At 37.0% G+C, this 18,901-nt stretch overlaps 1 protein-coding gene across 2 annotated transcripts in view; it reads left to right on the forward strand.

Annotated features, from left to right (window-relative positions):
• Positions 1-18,901, forward strand: part of LOC117417250 (DIS3-like exonuclease 2) — an 86,816-nt gene that overhangs the window by 26,806 nt on the left and 41,109 nt on the right. For both annotated transcript variants that reach the window (XM_034029234.3, XM_034029236.3), the window contains exons 7-11: positions 1,232-1,329; positions 3,030-3,259; positions 5,960-6,133; positions 13,314-13,393; positions 17,061-17,173. In XM_034029234.3, the coding sequence (XP_033885125.3) occupies positions 1,232-1,329; positions 3,030-3,259; positions 5,960-6,133; positions 13,314-13,393; positions 17,061-17,173 (695 nt within the window). The remainder of the gene's footprint in view (positions 1-1,231; positions 1,330-3,029; positions 3,260-5,959; positions 6,134-13,313; positions 13,394-17,060; positions 17,174-18,901) is intronic.

Here is an 18,901-nt window from a genome sequence, read left to right on the forward strand (position 1 = left end):
AACATGTTTGATTTTAAATATCAAATTTAATGGATTACTATTCAGACACGCACGTCAGTGATTTTTTTACAGAATATCAATCAAATAGAGGCTAGTTGGTGATCAGTTTCAAAATAAATACATACCTTTTATAATTGTGTTTTTGTGAACATAAGATTTTATAAGTAGTAGTTTTATTAACTGGCAATAAATAGTTTGTTCTTTTAAATGTAAGTGGAATTATAAGAGATCACCTTAATGTAACGGTAATACGAATGAAAACAATTGTAATAAACATCTGTTGTATTGTAATTAGCATTGGTTAATAACCAGCAGATTTTGATGGCGTGGTTTTATTTATTCCCGTCAATGGATCCTTAATATGGTGTGAACTCTATCATCTCTGTTATCTGTAATGTGATATTGTGCAATGGGATACTTTGTATTTTGATATTTTGTAACAACTAAGCCAACCTGGATAAGGGTGTCTGCTAAGAAATCAATAATAAAATAATAATAATTATATTAAAGTAATTTGTTGCCACTGTTGTGAGAAGCTCGTTTTAACAGAATTCCTCCAATTGCAATGTTGATCAACGACCTGTTGGAATTGATTACAAGGGAACTGGGATTGGGAATTGAAAAACAGGACTAGACCCCGACCCTGACCTGTAAGTGTGTGTTTTACAGTGTCATCCCGGCACGGTGCATGCAACTAGTCTGCGGCAGCTGATTGGTCTCTAACCCTAACTCAGCACACCTAACAAAGCCCTGTACATGTTTCCATGGTTGTTGCAGAGCTGTTTTATGTAATAATCTGTGTCAATAAAAAGATAATCTTGAAACTCAAGGTTTGCGAGCCATAAACAAAGTAAATAAATAAATACATTCTGAACAGCATAGACTTCTGTGTTTCAATGTATATGGCAGATGAATGGCACATGTTTGACTATATCCCCAGCATGGCCTTGAGCTTATAGTCTCTTCCCTGGCAATAAAATATGTTCAGACTCTACTGGAACCCAGGTTTGTTATGCCTATTGGGGCTGTAAAAGAAGTCCCTCTGCCACCGCGGGTCATTAAGGGTAATTCTGGGGCAAATGTGATCAGAAGTTTTAAAATAGCACTGTAAGATATATCTGTGTTGTAATTGAAGTGTTTGATAAAAGTACAGTAGTGGTCGAATGGTGCTGTGTTGCAGCCGTAAACCTTTAAAAATAATTGCAGTGCTTTTTTAATTTATTTTTCTAAGGTTCAGCTTGTCCTGAAAATGGTGCAACCCCGACTTCAAAGCCTGGCGCAATCGATCCCAGAAATCTTGCTGATAAGTTTCTTCAAAGGACTGCAAAAGTAAGCAAGAAAAAAAAAAAAAAAAAATATTAATTACTTCCACACATACATTTTTTTAAATATAACTTTTAATTGTACAGAATCAGGAGGTCAGGGTAATTAAAGTGTTTACAACACTCAATCAACAACCTACAACCTTGCACCAGGTCCTCAGGCCCACCCCTGCATTCATTTAGCAGACCTCCTTGTGCTGTGTGAATAAGCATCTTTTGTTCCTAGAGATTGTAAGTGATTTTATGAACAAAATTGCTTGCTTGTAATGATTAGCTTAAAAACCTGCTCCAATATGGCACATGGCTGTGTATTGTTCGCTTCTGGTTGAGCATTGATAACTTGGTCGGATTAGCTGCTTTTGTGCATTTTTATCTTCTCCCACGCGGATTCTGCAGGTTTTAGTTTTGCTGCTAATGCCGTTAGCTGCAATTACTGCAGAACCGAAGGGAATAAAAAGTGAAAACTCTTACGGGGTTAGCGGGGTAATTACTCAACAGTACTACATTTTTTTTTTTTTTGTGGTGAGAGGGGGTGGTATAGCTGAATTAATCCTAGGTCTGTAGGATCTAATCCGGTAGGGGTCCTAGAGTGATGTTTCCTATTATTTTGGCCCATGCATCTGCCAGGATACTTTTGTCCCCCCCCCCCCCCCCCTTAAATATATAGAAAATCAGTTATTTTTCCGGAGATGACATGTGCATTTAATGTCCAATGAATTATAAAAACAAACCCCATTGCTTAGAAGGAGTCAATACAGATACTAGCTTTGCTGGTGTGGGGTAAGTTAAAGTGCACCACTCCACAGCCCTCCTCCTCCCATGATCACCCTGAGTAACCTCATTTTCCAGTAGCTTGACTTTCCCTCATAACCCCCTGCTGACACTTGAACTTGTGGCATAAGAGCTCAGCAGTCTAGACACCCTGCTGTCCTATAGTGTGTGTATTTTTCTGTGGGGTGATTGAGCAGAAGTGTTTGTGTGGCTCTTTTTTTTTTGTGAGCAGCACATAACTTTTGTTGTTTTGATGAAGGAAACTGCAGGGTGCTGTTTTAACGACGTGGTCAGGCTTGCATCTGCATGTATTTTTTTTTTTTATAATAACCTAATGTGACAAACAAAAAGTGAAGTTGATATTTGAAAAATTGCATAGTGCTGCAACAGCATGTTTTTCATTTGTTTAGGAAGGTGGCTTGCCTGAGATGTTGAACAAAGCTTGTAATGTATCGTGGTTGGTGATGCAGTGTGTTTTTTTCTCTGGCTCGGTGCAGGAGCACAGTGTACTGTGTACTGCGTCCAGCAGTACCAGTCCTGTTCCATTATCACTGAAATAATAAACAAACCACTTGGCTCTAACAGGCAGCAGAAGTGTGAGCATGATTGCATGCTAGACTTTGAACTTTACCTGCACTGACATCAGCTGCTGAATCAAGTTCTTCTTTTGGTGCCTGTTGGGCTTTACACGGCATTAAAGCTAGACAGCTGAAAAAGTATTCCATTTTTTTTTTTTCCTACGCAGTGCAATCAAATACAGCTTCTAAATGGGTAGGCTTGTCCTGCATGCATGTTGCGTACACAGCCATATGTTTGCTGAACATTGCTCAAGACTTACAGAACCCTAATGCAGATGTGTGTCTTTTTTTAAATGCATTTTTGAATGTCTTACTATTATATTGTGTAGTCCTTGTAATATCTTCTCGCTTGCTCCAGGTGGTGTGTATTGCAGAGAAGAAACACTCTCGAGCTGTGACTGGGTTCCTAAAGTTGCTGCCTGACAAGGAGTTCGCCATGTTCTCTCCGGTGGACCACAGAGTGCCGCGGGTGAACGTGCCGCTGCAAGACTGCCCTGAGAACTTCAGCGCCCGCGCTGCCGACTATGCCAACACCCTGTTCGTCTGCCGCATCACGGAGTGGCGCGACGACAGCAATTTTGCAGAAGGGTGGGTGCTGGCAGAAGTATAACCGCCAATATCAACATTTTAGGCTGTGTGTGTGTGTTGTGCAATATTTAGAAAATGACATTTTTACTTTTTCATAATAGTTAAAAATAAATAAATCGATCCGATGACATGCTGTTGAGTTAATGTAATAAATAGGTGTGTGGTTGGAGAGGGGCTATGATGTAAACGGGTAAGGGGGGGGGGGCTTTAAATAAGAGCAGATGTGATAAGTGTCTGGCTAGAAAAGAGATTGCATTGTTTCTGATGTAACCGTCCTCGTGCAATGCCAACGAGCTGGAGAGGAAAGCGTCCTTCTGACGAGCAGATGTGATGTCTGCTGTATCCCGTGAAGTTGAAAAATACGAAACTGTCCCTTACACAAAGCTGTAAAACTGCAGACAGACTGCAGTGGACTAATTTGGGAGCGATTTAAGTGACCAGCAACACACACAGGTAGTCGTCTCTTTCTAGTTGTAGTGTGTTTGTTCTTGAGGTCACACCTCTACCAAACCACGTGAGTGTCTCGATCACATGCCAGGAAGCTCCCCCCGTTTTGATTGTACAAACCTGGTCATGCTCTGCTCCTGGTGTTTGACGCTGCAGTTCTTTAAATTTACTCTCCTCCTGTTATGTATTTTTTTTCTAATTCTCTCCTTTTGCTCTGCGTGTGGGAGTCTGCCCTTTTAATATAAAGAGTGAAGATGATAAATACTAAGAAGACAGTACAGTAATGCATGCTTCTGGAGGCAGAGTCACTCAATCCCTGTGGTCTTGTGACCTCAATGAATAGAGACATATACACAGAAAGAAATGCAACTGCTACAGATGTGTCATCATTGTAAGAGACCTGTGAGTCTGTACTTCAAATGCTTCCCTGAATCTGCTCTCTATTTACATAGTCACTTTGTGGAATAGCTCTAATCTCAGTTGCTCACTGCTACTTTTTTGTGATAATAAGCCACCTGAAGGAATGTTTACAATTAAGAGCAGCAACTTCAATTAGGTAATTAGATACATTGTTCCTAATTGCCAGTATTATGTGTTTGGCAAAACCCTTTGAGATTCCAATTATTCTAGTCTTTGCTGGTGAATGGAAATTCATTGTAACTGTTGATAACAGCAGTTTAAAGTGATAATTGCTAGGCAATTAAGGTAAATTGCACACTGTCTTGATGTATTGGAATTTGAAAAAGGGAAAATAAAATGCAATTAAAAAAAAAAAAAAAATTATATTCTGTTTTTAAAGTGGCATTACAAGTTAAAATTAAACTCTGAAATCCAAAGGTATAGTAATGCTCCTTGGTAATGATTTATTAGGGAAGACAAATGTACAGTTCCCACTGAAAGTGACATATGGTTACCTGCATTACTTACTGTAATTCATATTTACCTTCCTTATTTGCTTTTTGCTAAAAAGAAATAGAAGAAATCAAGAATGTTTGGTTTTCAAGATTGCAAGACTTGCCATTCCGTTCCTTTTTTAAAATGTAAAAAACATATATATAATTTGAAGTTTATTTAATTTTTTTTTTTTAGCAAACCAGTATATAAAAAGCTTTAGAGCTTTTTTACATCATAGTACTTGGAGAACACTTTCCGGCCACTGAGTAAACTTTTGTCCAAGCTTTATGGCTTTTAAATGGAGTTCTGTTACCAGGTGGAAAGCTGAATCCAGATCTATGCGTCTCTAAGAAGACTGTACACACCATGTGGAAGCTGTTTCAGGACCTCTTCCCCCTTTTTAAATGTGTTGCTCTTATGCCAGTTTGCTGTTGGCTAGGAACAAGGATGCTTCTAAGCGGAACCAAATACAAGCCTGTGCTTAATTTCTTCAAAAGGATGTTACTTTACTGACAAATTAAGAAAATTACATTTGCATGGTGAGCCGGAAAACATCATCAACAGATTATTCGTGGGGGAACCTGGAAATAAACTAGTTGGGCAAATTGGTTGAGCCTGTGCTGCCTGCATAGGAAGAAAGCCTTTGGCTGTGTTCATTATTTATTTATTTATTTATTTTATTCGATTGATGTTGTATACAATTCTGTGACACAGGTTTTGACTAGAACTGATTGGCAACGTCGAGAAAGACTGCTAGTCAAAACGTTAGTTCATTTTTTAATGTTTCTTTCAGTATTGCTACTTGTACCTGTACAACCCTCAAGCGGTTTTATAGTTTGTGTTAATGTATTGGGTAACATTAGTTTTTTTTTTAAAGCGTGCTTTATAAAGTGGTATTAATAAACACATTTACTAGGTGTGTGTGCTGATACTCGTAATTTTCCTAAAGTATTTATCTGCAGGTATATAAAAAAAAAAAAATTAAAAAAAAAAAATCATTGTCCGTGTGGCAGTAAAAATGTCCGCTCACTAGATGAGAGGAAAATTTGCTTCCGATCAGCTTTTAGAACACTCAATGCAGAAGTTAATTGCCATTGAATGGTACTCAATTGTAAAGATGTGGGAAGGACAGCATTTCTTTAAAAAAATAAATAAATCAACACATTAATGAATGGATTTATTTAATACCTGCCGATTTTTTATTACTGCTAAAAGGCAAGTATGAGGATCAGGACACCCCTAAAATCTACAATACAAAGATGCATGCAGTAAGCCAACAAGTATAGTTCCTTCTGAAACTGGTATCTGTACATAATTATGGTGCAATACATGTTTTCTGTTCTTGTCTATCTGTAATAGGCGGCTTGCTAAAAGCCTTGGGCAGGCAGGAGAGATTGAACCCGAGACGGAAGGCATTCTGACGGAGTATGATGTGGATTTCTCAGAGTTTTCCAAAGAGGTTCTAGGTTGTCTTCCACAGTCTCTTCCCTGGACGATCCCTGCAGAAGAATTCAAAAGGAGAAAAGATTTAAGGTGGGCAAATGTTAATTCCCTTCCTCTCTGTGGTGTTATATACACTACTGAATCAATGGAGGAGGGAGAAACGTTTTTTTATTACTTGTACAATTTTATATTTGCTTGCAAGGAAAACCTGGCAAAACATAACATGCGCTGTGGTGCTTCAGCATCAACTCCGAGTGATTTCCCTCGCACTCCTTGTACATCTGTGTGAATCTCATCATGAGAGCTGCATCTGCGAAAGGAAAGTCTTGATTGAACAAGGAAAAGCCCTGGTTCAATTAAAATGTTCCATGCTGCATTGTTGTTTTGCTTACAGTGGAAAATAAAAAAAACAGAAGGGCAAAAATGGGAAACCACATTTTCTTTACACAGGCTTCTCTTTAGTGTGTTTCCCTCGTTAAGTTCACAAGAAAAGTTTTTTTTTTTTTTTAACTAATTTTTTTATTTGAGTGTTCCATAATTCTCACCGACCCCAGTCAGCAAAGCCAAGACACCAAGTGTAAATCGACTCCTGACCCATCTGCAGGCTAGCTCGATCCGACCTTGATTAATAAAATTGCCATGGAGATGGAAGCCAGCTGCTTACTCCAATAGCCTCTCTGGGAGAGATAATGGGCACAGAAACCCTTGTTCTCCGAAGAGCATTGTGTTTCAGAACATGGGAATATGATGCGTGACCCTTTTGGTCATTCAGAGCCCTGGGGACCGCTGCCAGACTCCGTGTTCCTGGTCTTTTTGTGTGGTGGGGGAACAGCTGTACCAGTATTCCATCAAATAAAAAAATATAATAAAAAGTTTATTTCTCAAAATGTCACTTTTCTGCCGTAAAACCTTAGTATCGGTTTATCACGTTATTGTTCCCGTACTGTTTTTAAAAGCACGCTTACTCAGTAACCCTGATTTAAAGATGTTTTGTGATTATTTTTTTTTTAAAACTTTATATGTAAATGTTACATTATGTGCAAGTCAGGTTTTTTCTTTTTTCAAATTTAATTCTTCAAATTTTTCCTGAAGTATGCTGTAATAAAAAAAGGGGATGGTGGGTGTGAATGCACTGTTTTCGTATAAACTCTTTGTAGGGCCATTTGTTTTCGGTTTATACCTGAATTTTTGACCACTCAAGTGCATAAAAATAGAGGATGACTATATTAAGAAAATGCATTACATTAGATATGTGTATGTTAATAAATTAGGCTACGTTTATATGTAAAGCTGTCTTAAAATAAGGCAATGTAGTGGAAGATATAAACACACCTATGCACATGCGTATCTGTGCGTACTGTTAATATCATGGCCATCACGTACACATTTCACTTTACAGACAGTGTGGATAGTTAACAGCTTTCATAGCAATTACAATTGATTTTAGTGAACTACTTTTCATGCTAAAATGGGTAGAAAAAGAAAAACTGAATACACTGGAAAGTGAATTCCATGTATAGATGGCAATGCCTTCTCCAGACAAAGGCAGCATCACTCTTTTTAAGTTCTGAAAAAATCCACCACAACGACTTTCCAGATTTCAGCCATGCTGCTCATGGCAGCCTCAGTGGCACGCCTGGCTCAGCTGACATGGAGAGAATATTTATTCTAAATTCGGCTACATCCAAGGCTGAAGGAGAACGAGCCCCGGAAAAAACACTTCAGAAAACTGCTGTGAGGCCTATGCCACGCAGGACTTTTTAAATTTACAATTTAAATTTTTTAATTTTTTAAATAAAGCGTCTGGCAGGGCTTCATAAGGCTGGTAAATGTATTTAAATATATCATTGTAATGGATATAGATTGTGTAAAATAATTTGGCAAATATTTAATAAAAATGTTTATAGTCACCAACAATAAACTGTTTATTAAAAAGAAAAGTTGGTGGATTTGAGAGAATGGTTTCATACACTCAGTAGTGCTTTGAGTTCACTTGCAGCTCTACCACATTACACTGTGTTTGTTACCACAGCATTAAACTGCTTTTATGTTCAATACGTTCCTCTATTTGTTGTTTTTTTGCGGTCCTCCCGTCCGACAAAATCAACCCCGATATTTACCCAGAAAAATGTGGAGTACGTTTTTTTTTTTGCACCGATTTTTCCTCCTGTTAATTTTTTTGTAATAAACACCTATAAATTCCAGGGAAATTTAAAGAAAAAAAAACAAGCAAACGAAGGACCTTAACTCATACTGTAGCTGGATTTTGGATGCGGAAGGGCTACCCGGACTCGTTCGACGGCTGTCACTAATATTACCAGGGAGGCAGGCAGCAAGACATGTCACCACGTCAGCGCCCCAGGGGTGGCGCTCCGATAAAAACAGCCTGTTTAATTTAGTGTTTTGGCAGGTAAACCTAGTTGTTTTTTTTATTGCTCTTTTAAAGTTCTTTTAGAGCTACTGTGGTTACATAGGTAACCTTTTATTATTATTATTATTATTATTATTATTATTATTATTATTATTATTATTATTATTATTTGTTTATTTAGCTGGCGCCTTTATCCAAGGTGACTTACAGAGACTAGGGTGTGTGAACTATGCATCAGCTGCAGAGTCACTTGCAATTACGTCTCACCCGAAAGATGGAGCACAAGGAGGTTAAGTGACTTGCTCAGGGTCACACAATGAGTCAGTGGCTGAGGTGGGATTTGAACCGGGGACCTCCTTGTTACAAACCCTTTTCTTAAACCACTGGACCACACAGCCTCCTTATTTTTGTTTTGAGGCCATCAAATTTATTTATTTATTTATTTATTTTTCTGCAGCTGCTGGGAGTTGAATGAATTACTGTCAACGAGATTAATCTTCATTTAAACTTTTTTTTTTTCCAAATTCGGTGCAGTTTCTCCCAGTTTTCTTTCTTTTTTTTTTCTCATCACCAGTAAATTTAAAATATTTGCTCGTTGACAGAATTCAGCACTATAATGGGATCTCCGCATCCTGATGTAAACAAATAAAGGCCATGGTTTGTGTCAATGCATGCATGCACGCTCACACACACACACACACACACACACACACACACGTTGTCATACTGGTGGCTATAGCATGGAGCAGACAGAAACGGAGCCACAGTTTCAACAGAATGTTCATGGTGCAGCTCTGGAAACCTGTGCTTTTATTTATTTTTTATTTATTTTTTTAATATCCTTGAAAAGCTGGTGGTTTCTTAAGTATGTAGCACCATGGCCTTGATGCTAGCCAGTCAGCAGTAGCCTATGTTTTATGTAAGAGTTTGAAATCTGTGTGCCGTGTAAATGACCCCTTTCGGTTTATTTGTGCGTTCCAAAACCAATAAGGTTGGTTTTCTGGGTTGCCATAACGATGAAATACTGTTTAAGAAAGGTTGACAACATTTCGAGCTTGTGCTGTTCATGGTTCCCTGATGACTTTCAGATTTGTTTTAGAATGTGCAGGGGTTAACATTTGAACCTGTTAAGTCTTTTTAGTTGTGTTATACCATACTTTAACTGCAAACCAATTTGAACAAGGTAAAGACAACTGGGAAAGATGGGTCCCTTTTATTTTAATAATAATCAAACCATGCTACTGCTTTTATCTCCTAGTGTCTTTCACATTTGTAATGGTAAATTCTGTTTAGCACGATAACATTGTTCACGATAACATCTGTCAGGCTTGTTTTCATAGCACCAGTTCTAAAATGACAAATGGCATAGCAACAAAAAAAAAAAAAAAAAAAAAAGAAGAAAATGCTGTTGGCCATCAAAGGCCATTTTTGTGGAAGTGCCTGTCACCCACCAGTATGGCAAAGGAATCGGGTGAATCTTTTACCTGCTTGACTTTTTTTTATTTCCTATATACCTTACCTCACCCCTCTTAAAGATCGGAAAACAAACCTTTGGGATACATGTGCCAAGATTCTGAATGTTTGAACCAGTGTGAATTATTAGCAGCCTGGAATCTAAATCATAATATATATTGCAAAACAGTAAATATTTATTTAATTATCTGCATGTGATGAAGCCAAACAGTGTTTGCATTTACAACCTTAATGAGTGTAAAGCCCAATTGTATTTCATAAAAGCGCTCTGTGTATTGCACTAGTTGAGACCAGTACAGATAAGCTATAACCCCTTTTAGTTCTTCACTGATTTGTCCAGAGTACTACTAGTGATGGCAGCTTTATTAGTTACAGTGCAAAGGTTTGTGCTTTCTAATACAAAGTGCCAGCACTTGCCGGATTCCTGCGTTTTTTCTTTCCTCCTTTCATTGGAACAATGCAATTCTATGAGCAACGCTAATTAAGAAGGAATTAGAATAGCTGGAGCTCCTGGCATCGAATGTTGCAGCAGTCTTGGTTGTGTGACCATTGCAGAAACCCCTGTTTTTGTAATGGAGCTAAAATAAAGAATACATATAAATGTTTATCTTATTGTCTCCCAGTGGGTGTGGCCAGCAAAGTTGAAAGGTCACATTGTATCATGATTTGAATGAAAGGAGGAAGTCTTTTCAGTGCCCAGCAGCGATTAGGATTCTCCAACCAAGCCAGTTAATGTATGTTTAAAAAAAAATATATACATTTAATTGCTAATGAGAGGGTTTTAATAAATATTCTAGAATGTAATTTGTAAGACCAGAATTAAAAAAAATGATTTCTTTAAACCTATTTGGAATTTGCCAAGCAATTGCATTAGTTATTAAAAAAAAAAAAAATGAAAAATTATAATTTTATTATTTTGTGTTGCTTTGTTACAAAATGCAGTTTTTGTTTCCTTTTTACAATGAACTTCACGCACTTGATAAGTGTTGTCTTTTTAAATTAACAGCGTGGCAGTGAAAGATAAACCTGCTAATTTAGAAAGGAGGTACTGCTTGATTTAACAAAGGTGTTCCTTTGTCTGCCTCTGGATTTCTGTAACATTGAGAGGGAAACTGAAATAATGAAAATTAGATTATGAGAACATTTATTTAAAAAAAAAAGGGGGGGGGGGGGGGGGGGGTGCAAGGTGTTATCTTGCTGTCGCACTTCCAGGCATAGCTGGTGTTGCCAAGGTAGCCAGCATTCCCCTCTCCACCTTGTAGTGCCTGACTTTAATGATATGTATTTATACAAAGGGATTTTGGATAGTGGCGCTGGGAGACCAGAAAGGCAGAACGCCCATTCCACATATTAGCAACGAGGCTATAAAAGTAACCCAGTGACTGTCATTCCTTACACAAAAGAATACCATTCTCCCTCCTCTCTCCAGACGCAGCAGATACCTACAGCATATTTGCACAAGCCCTCAATTAGGATTGTGTGTGTGTATTTTAATAGTAGCAGTTTAATACAGTTGTCAAACGGTATGCCTTTTAAAAGAAGCTTGCATTAGGTTAGTATTTAAAGCAAGGGTTTTATTTTATTTTTTTATTGGTGTATAGAGAGGTGGTCGGATAGGTAGATGTGTGTGTGTGTGTGTGTGTTTTTTTTTTTTTTTTTTTTTTTTTAAAGCTAGATTAAGTATTAATGGCAGAGCTGAATTTAGGGAAATAAAATAAATAAGATAAATGTACTCTTTGAGCTAAAGGAGAATAAAAACAGGCATTTAAGTTACAAAATAAACCACAGTTTTTTAGATAAGGGTCAGTTGGCCAGCAGCCACTCTGTGCTGCAGACATCCCTGCTCGAGCACCTGTCTCCTTGAGAGCTCTGGCTTTTCAGAGGCGCTTCTGAAAAGCACTGCCTCGACACCAATTGCCCAAGACTTGTTAAACTCTGTTTAGGCAACACCGTCTTGATAAGAAGGCAATACAATGTGTCTATTTCCAGGGTGTGGTTTTATTTGCCTTGTCCTTGCCTTGTAGAGAAATGTTTCAATGGCCGTGACCCTCCTATACAGTTTAACGATCCTTTGTCTCTCTTGTCAGGCAGCGGAAGGTTTGTGTCCCTTCTAGGTTTCATAAGTTTATAGATAATAAAGAAAAGCTATTTTAAGGCTGTATTGATAAGATTGTTCTATAAAAAAGGGTTATTTGGTACTGCGATAACTGTTTGATTACAAACCTGTCTATTTTTAGTAATTGTATTGGTGGTGTTCGGTACAAGGTGTGATCCTTGTATAAAAAAAAGGGGTGTGTGTATATATCTATATATATATATATATATATATATATATATATATATATATATATATATATATATATATATATAGTAAAATCTTTGCAGCCAAATACATTATATATATATATATATATATATATATATATATATATATATATATATATATATATATATATATATATATATATATATATATATAATGTATTTGGCTGCAAAGATTTTATATTTTTATATATTTATATTTATTTTATATATTTATCTATATATAAATACATTTATTCGGCTGCAAAAGATTTTTATATTTTTATTTGTATGATCAGTGCTGTAAACCACTTTGTGTTGAAACTAGTATGCATGCCTCCACAGTAAATTAACTTTGTAGAAAAGCCTTTAAATGTAATTTTATTTACTGAGTTCATTTCAGGGGTGTGTTGTGTCTTTCATATTGCATGGTAATAAAACAGCACTGAAGCTGGTTCCTTTTCTTCCAGCTCAGTCTGGGATGGGTTTTGTATAGCCGAGCTTAGCCACAAATGACTAGCAGGAAAAAGCATGACAAAAAAATCCTCAAGTGTAAGATATACAAGACCTCTTTTTTTTTTTTTTGTTCTTTTTTCTCAAGAGCTGTGAGTGAAATAAGAAAAGCAATGTAAGTAGAAGATGAAGATGAGCCTGAGCCAAATGCAGGCTGTTTACAGGGTAGACCAGTGTTGCTTACTGTATGCCACACACTTCCATTAGTGAAAGCTGGTTAATATATATATTTGGCACATACAAGAAAATCTGCAATGTGCTGTTAAATTTTATTTACCGAAGCACTTAAACTCGATGGAAGTTCATGTTCTTTTAAAGATTTTTTTTTTTTTTTCCTTTCCAGTAGGTTCATGTGAAATCAAAGCCATTAGACCTTTTAGAACTGCAAGTGTTTCTGGTTCCAGTTTTAATACAGAGTTAAGGAAACCGTTAATCTTTTTTGTGAAAAGGGAACACTTTCCAGAAGTGACAGTCTGCTTTTCCATTGGCATTCCCGTAGGATTTTGTTGATGCTGGATTTTCAGCAGGAGAACATTATAATAGTATGTTTGTGTGTTTGTGTGTGTGTCTATTATATCTAAATCTCTATCTGTCTATCCTTCTCTGGTGTAGGAATGCATGCATATTCACTATTGACCCAGCCACTGCCAGAGATCTGGATGATGCCTTGTCCTGCAAACCTCTCCCAGATGGTAAGCTGCATCGTTATTGTCTGTTACATGTTTCACTTGATTGGCATTTAGGGTATGTAGTACCGAAAATCAGTTTAAAAACTGTAATTAAGAATGGACCTTTTTTTCTTTGAAACACCTCTTAACTGGTATTTCTGGTATCCTCCATATTTCTGGCCTTTTTTATATGTACATTGTAGACTATCAAAGAAGCTATCTGTGGGGGGAAAAATAGCATTTCCCCTTTATAGGAGTGGACTCAAAAGCCAAGGGATTCCATAATGACAAAGCTGGTTGGTTAGTTCCTGAAATATCTATCTTTTTATTTTTTTTTCCTCCTAGGTACCACAGGCATAATCTGTTAACACATCCTGTGTGATTCTGGTGTGTTCTGTTCGAGAATTCACGTCTCTGCTTGGCATATAAAACAAGGAAACTTGTCACTCTCCACAATGTCATTAGCCATCATGTTGGCAGATGTTCAGTTACCCGAACAAGTCGTCCCTTGAACCGGTAGAATCGCTACTAAATTATAAAGGGATACGTTTTCAGTTACTAACCGACTTGTGGTTTACAATAGGGAGGCTTCAAGTCCCATCGCTGATCTACTGAACCACCGAGCACCTTCAAGGTTTAATACATATTAGAAACTGCACACAGTTATTAATAACCTTTAGTTCTATTTTTTTTGTCGCATTCAAGCACTTTAATACAATTCTTTTTTGTGCTTGTGTCTTCTTGTCAGGGCTGGGATTAAGAATGACAGAAATCATGTATGTGGACTTAATCGCCAAAAAAAACAATAACCTAGTGCCAGTGAGCGCTCTCTCTCTCTCTCTCTCTCTCTCTCTCTCTCTCTCTCTCTCTCTCTCTCTCTCTCTCTCTCTCATATACAGTGTTGAGATGTGCCCCTCTCCTCTCTTTCTTTTTTCTTTCTTTTTCTCTCTCTCATATACAATGTTAATGTGTCTCTCTTTCTCTCTCTCATATACAGTGTTGGGATGTGCCCCTCTCCTTTCTTTCTTTCTTTCTTTCTTTCTTTCTTTCTTTCTCTCTCTCTCTCATATACAGTGTTGGGATGTGCCCCTCTCCTCTCTTTCTTTTTTTCTTTTTCTTTCTCTCTCTCTAATATACAATGTTGATGTGCCTCTCTTTCTCTCTCTCTCTCATATAGTGTTGGGATGTGCCCCTCTCCTTTCTTTCTTTCTTTCTTTCTTTCTTTCTTTCTTTCTTTCTTTCTTTCTTTCTTTCTTTCTCTCTCTCTCTCTCTCTCTCTCTCTCTCTCTCTCTCTCTCTCTCTCTCTCTCTCTCTCTCTCCTCCCTATACAGTGTTGGGATGTGTCTCTCCTCCTCTCCTCTCCTTTCCTGTCTCCTTCTCCAGGAGAGGTTTTTCCATCATTAGGGTGGCACTGGAAAGTCCTACACGGTATCTCTAGGATTTGAGGCAGATGGTGAACATTTCCTTGCATGATTGCTGAGGAATTCATGTGCTATCTAACATTCTGCATCAAATAAAATGTAAAATAAATAAATAAATAAATAAATAAACCAAATTTAATCTAGGATACCAATAGCAAAGTTTTACAAAACTTTTTTTTTTTTTTTTTTTTTTTTTTATAAATACATTAAACTGGAAACCTGAATGAATCAGGATTTGGACTACCACTGTTTCATAGTTTTTATTGGTGGTTTTGATATTAGTTACATCCGTCTATACCAGAATATCAGTTTTGAGCACCAAGATTTATCAATTAACCAAAACTTATTTTATTAGCTTGTAAAAAATAAAAAAAAACAATACATTTCCTATATACTGTCAATTTTTTTATTAACTATAAGTAACTGCAACACAGCTGCAACACAAAACAGTTCTTGTTCCTGCTAGATTGCAGATTGCAAAAATGGTGTGTGAGGTCTCGTAGCCTTTCTTTTAATTTAGAAGCTTGCATCTTGTGCTCTGCATTCTCTCGAAGAATTTTCAAGTGTGGTCAGAACACCTGGAATGAGCTCAAGTTTGCTAACAGTGATTTCTGTATCGGAGCAACGCTAATGATTTTAGCATTGAGTCATTGAGTGTTGCAGCCATGCAGTAAGCAAAACATAGCGTGCTTCAAGAGCCGGTTAAAAATAGTGTCAGCATGAAGAGGCTACCGTGTCGCTTCTGACAGTTATGACCAGTGATGTTTGAAACACATTTGAGACTTTAATTCTTGCAGAGTATTTCGAGGAGGCCAGTGTCACGTGAAGTTTGTCTTTTCTTGCCACACTCCTATTTAGTTAACACCTCTCTCTTCCTTTTTCTTTAATTGAGTGACACTGACCGTGCAAAGGAGAGACCGTTGGGTAGAAAGTGCTGAGTGAATAGCTAAATAAGCCCTGCAGTCCAGCTGATGCTGAGCCAGACAAGACCTCATTCATACCTGTCGACTGGCTTCACCGGACGCTCACGCAGCAGAGCTGTGCATACCTCGTACCTGATCCGCCAGGTGTTTATCAAGCTTCTGTTTCAAAGTAGCAACATCTGTTTCTTGATCTCAATTTGACTGAGGCAGACTGAACCTAAACAGGGCTAGAAAGAAGACCACTCCTCCACACTGAGTATTTAATCTGAAGGGTTTACTTTCTGCATGCTGGTTTTATTGAGTAGCTGTTTAGGTGGTCCAGAGGAAAGTAGAGAAGCACAGTGCTCCTGGGGTCTGTAGAATGGATCACATTTTCCCCAAGTGGTGCAGCCTGACATTTTCAGAAAAGCTTTTCTTACAGCCTTTAATGAGACATCAGAAAATAGTCACGCAGCTGTGATTTAAACATCTAAGTTATGACTGAGGGTAGTGTGTGTAATGTGAAATTCCTGAGTAGTTGCATGCCATTTATTTATTTATTTATTTATTTCGGTAGTGAAAATCCGTTCTGTTTTATTTAGCTTAAATTAGCCACAACAATTCCGGAAGAGCTAAATGCATAATATTGAGGGAGAGTTTAAAACTAAAGGGACAGGGGTTCAGGTTTAATTTGCATAAATACCAAACACTGAAAATTCACATGGGCAGGCCTGCAGAGTATAAACTGACAGTCATGACTGAACGGTAATGAACAAATTCCATCGGCATTTTGTGGCAGAACCTGGAAGGTGGCACTAAAAATAATAGTGACTCTTTTAAGGATCCATTTATCATTATTATTTTCATTATTATGTATTTCTTAGCAGACGCCCTTATCCAGGGCGACTTACAATTGTTACAAGATGTCACGTTATTTTTATATACAATTACATAATTTGTTACACATTATTTTTACATACAATTATACAGTTTTAATGTAAAGTACCTTGCTCAAGGGTACAGCAGCAATGTCCCCCACCTGGGATTGAACCCACAACCCTGCGGTCAAGAGTCCAGAGCCCTAACCACTACTCTACACTGGTTATTTTTTTACTTACAAGGGAATTACCAACATACAGCTTACTCAAGTATTGCTTGTGTGTGTGTGTATTGTATATATTTCTTTAAATATAAAATAGATCTTTTAAATGTAATCACAATTCATGAATTTTTATTTATTTTAATTACCAAAGTGAGCTGCATCGCATAACGACTCTTCTTTTTCTTCTGTTAATGTGCCTCTGTCATACTAAGCACTCGCATGGTATTAACATTTGTAAAACCTTCCCCTTTCCTTTTTCACTCAGGAAACTTTGAAGTTGGAGTTCATATTGCAGATGTCAGCTATTTTGTGGAAGAAGGAGATGCCCTGGATTCCACTGCCAGCAGAAGAGCCACCAGTGTCTACCTGGTGCAAAAGGTGCCTTTCTTATTGAACTTTTTAATATTCATCTGGATGGCATGTCTGGATTTTCAGGTTTGGGTTCAGGGAGATGAGGAATAAAAGTGTTGAATGCTCTTTTTTTGGTGTGTGGGGAGTTAATTGTAAAGGAAGCAGGAGACCTAACATTTGATTTAGAAAGAAATGCCTTGCGGATAGATTTTGTTTTAACACGTATCCCTTCATTTGAAACAGTGTAGCACTTTACACTGCTGTGCAAAAATCTTAGACATCAACAGTCCAAAGCATCTTGGACCATTGTTCCATTGTCCAATTTCTGTGTTCTTGTGCATATTTTAGCCTTTTAGTCTTGTTCCCCTTTCTTAAGAGGTATTCTTACTGCAACACATCCTTTTAAGTCCTGATTTCAAGAGTGACCTTCGTACTGTCGATTTGATGGACAACGACACCTGTGCCTTCTGCCAGCTCTGTTGTCAATTCAATAATTGTCTTCTTTCTATTCCTTAAGGATATTATCACGTATTGCTCATCCTTGTTACAGCTTTTTGGGTCTTTCAGTCCTGGGTTTGTCAATTACAGATGATGTTTCTCTGTACTTGTTGATTATGCTTCGGATACCACACCATGAAAATCAAGTGATGCCAGCTATTTCACCCAATGTTTTTCCTTCTTTATGCAAGTCAAGGTTGTTATAATAGTAGAAAACTAGTGGAGGCTTTGAGTAAATTGTTGATGCTCATAATGCATCAGAATAGAAAAAGGCAACATGTCTAAGACTTTTGCACAGCATTGTATGTGTGTATATATATATCTATTGTATAGTTTTATATTCAAGTTATATATATATATATATATATATATATATATATATATATATATATATATATATATATATATATATATATATATGGTATTGTATTGTATTTAAGGTATTACCTAAGTTTTTAGGATTGATCTGCCATCCAATTCAACTCTCTTTGTGCATGAATACACCGTTTCAATAAAAGGGTATGGGCTTATATTTGGATAATATGGTATTTCTTGGCACTGTGCAACAGCATTGTTTTAAACCATTCAAATACAGCAATAAACCAGCATAAGACTTTTATAAGACCAGTAATAACAAAGGGTTGACTTTAATGTAGGGCTGAAGGCTGCTTTCCCTGCCCCTCTCTCGTTGTCATCCTTGCTCTCTTACAGAGTAAGAAAGAAAAATAAATGAATTGTTGAATCACTTGACAATCCATCATGGGAAATGAGATACAGTTCTCTCTATTTATGATGTGTGTGTGTTTTTATTATTAATTCTGTTATTGAACAAGCTTTTAATGCATTCAATCAGAATGCTTTTAACCAGGAGCAACATCATAAAACAATAACACTATCAGGCACCGGTAGTTCTGTGCAAGCTGCATCTTGAAAGTGGCACATTCCTGGCTCTCACCTGATCTCCTTCCAATTCATGAGGGGCACATACCTGCCAAAACACTGCTGCTCTGACTTGGCCAGAGAAACTCATTTTATTATTACCTTTTCCTCCTCTTGTCACTACTAGGTTGAATGAAATGAATCAGCATTTATTTAATCCCTACAAATATACCCGCTTATATATATCTATATATATCTATATATCTATATATCTATCTATCTATCTATCTATCTATATATATATATATATATATATATATATATATATATATATATATATATATATATATATATATATATATATATATATATATATAT

Source organism: Acipenser ruthenus, chromosome 12 (genome assembly GCF_902713425.1).
Source record: "Acipenser ruthenus chromosome 12, fAciRut3.2 maternal haplotype, whole genome shotgun sequence".
Classification (NCBI taxonomy): domain Eukaryota; kingdom Metazoa; phylum Chordata; class Actinopteri; order Acipenseriformes; family Acipenseridae; genus Acipenser; species Acipenser ruthenus.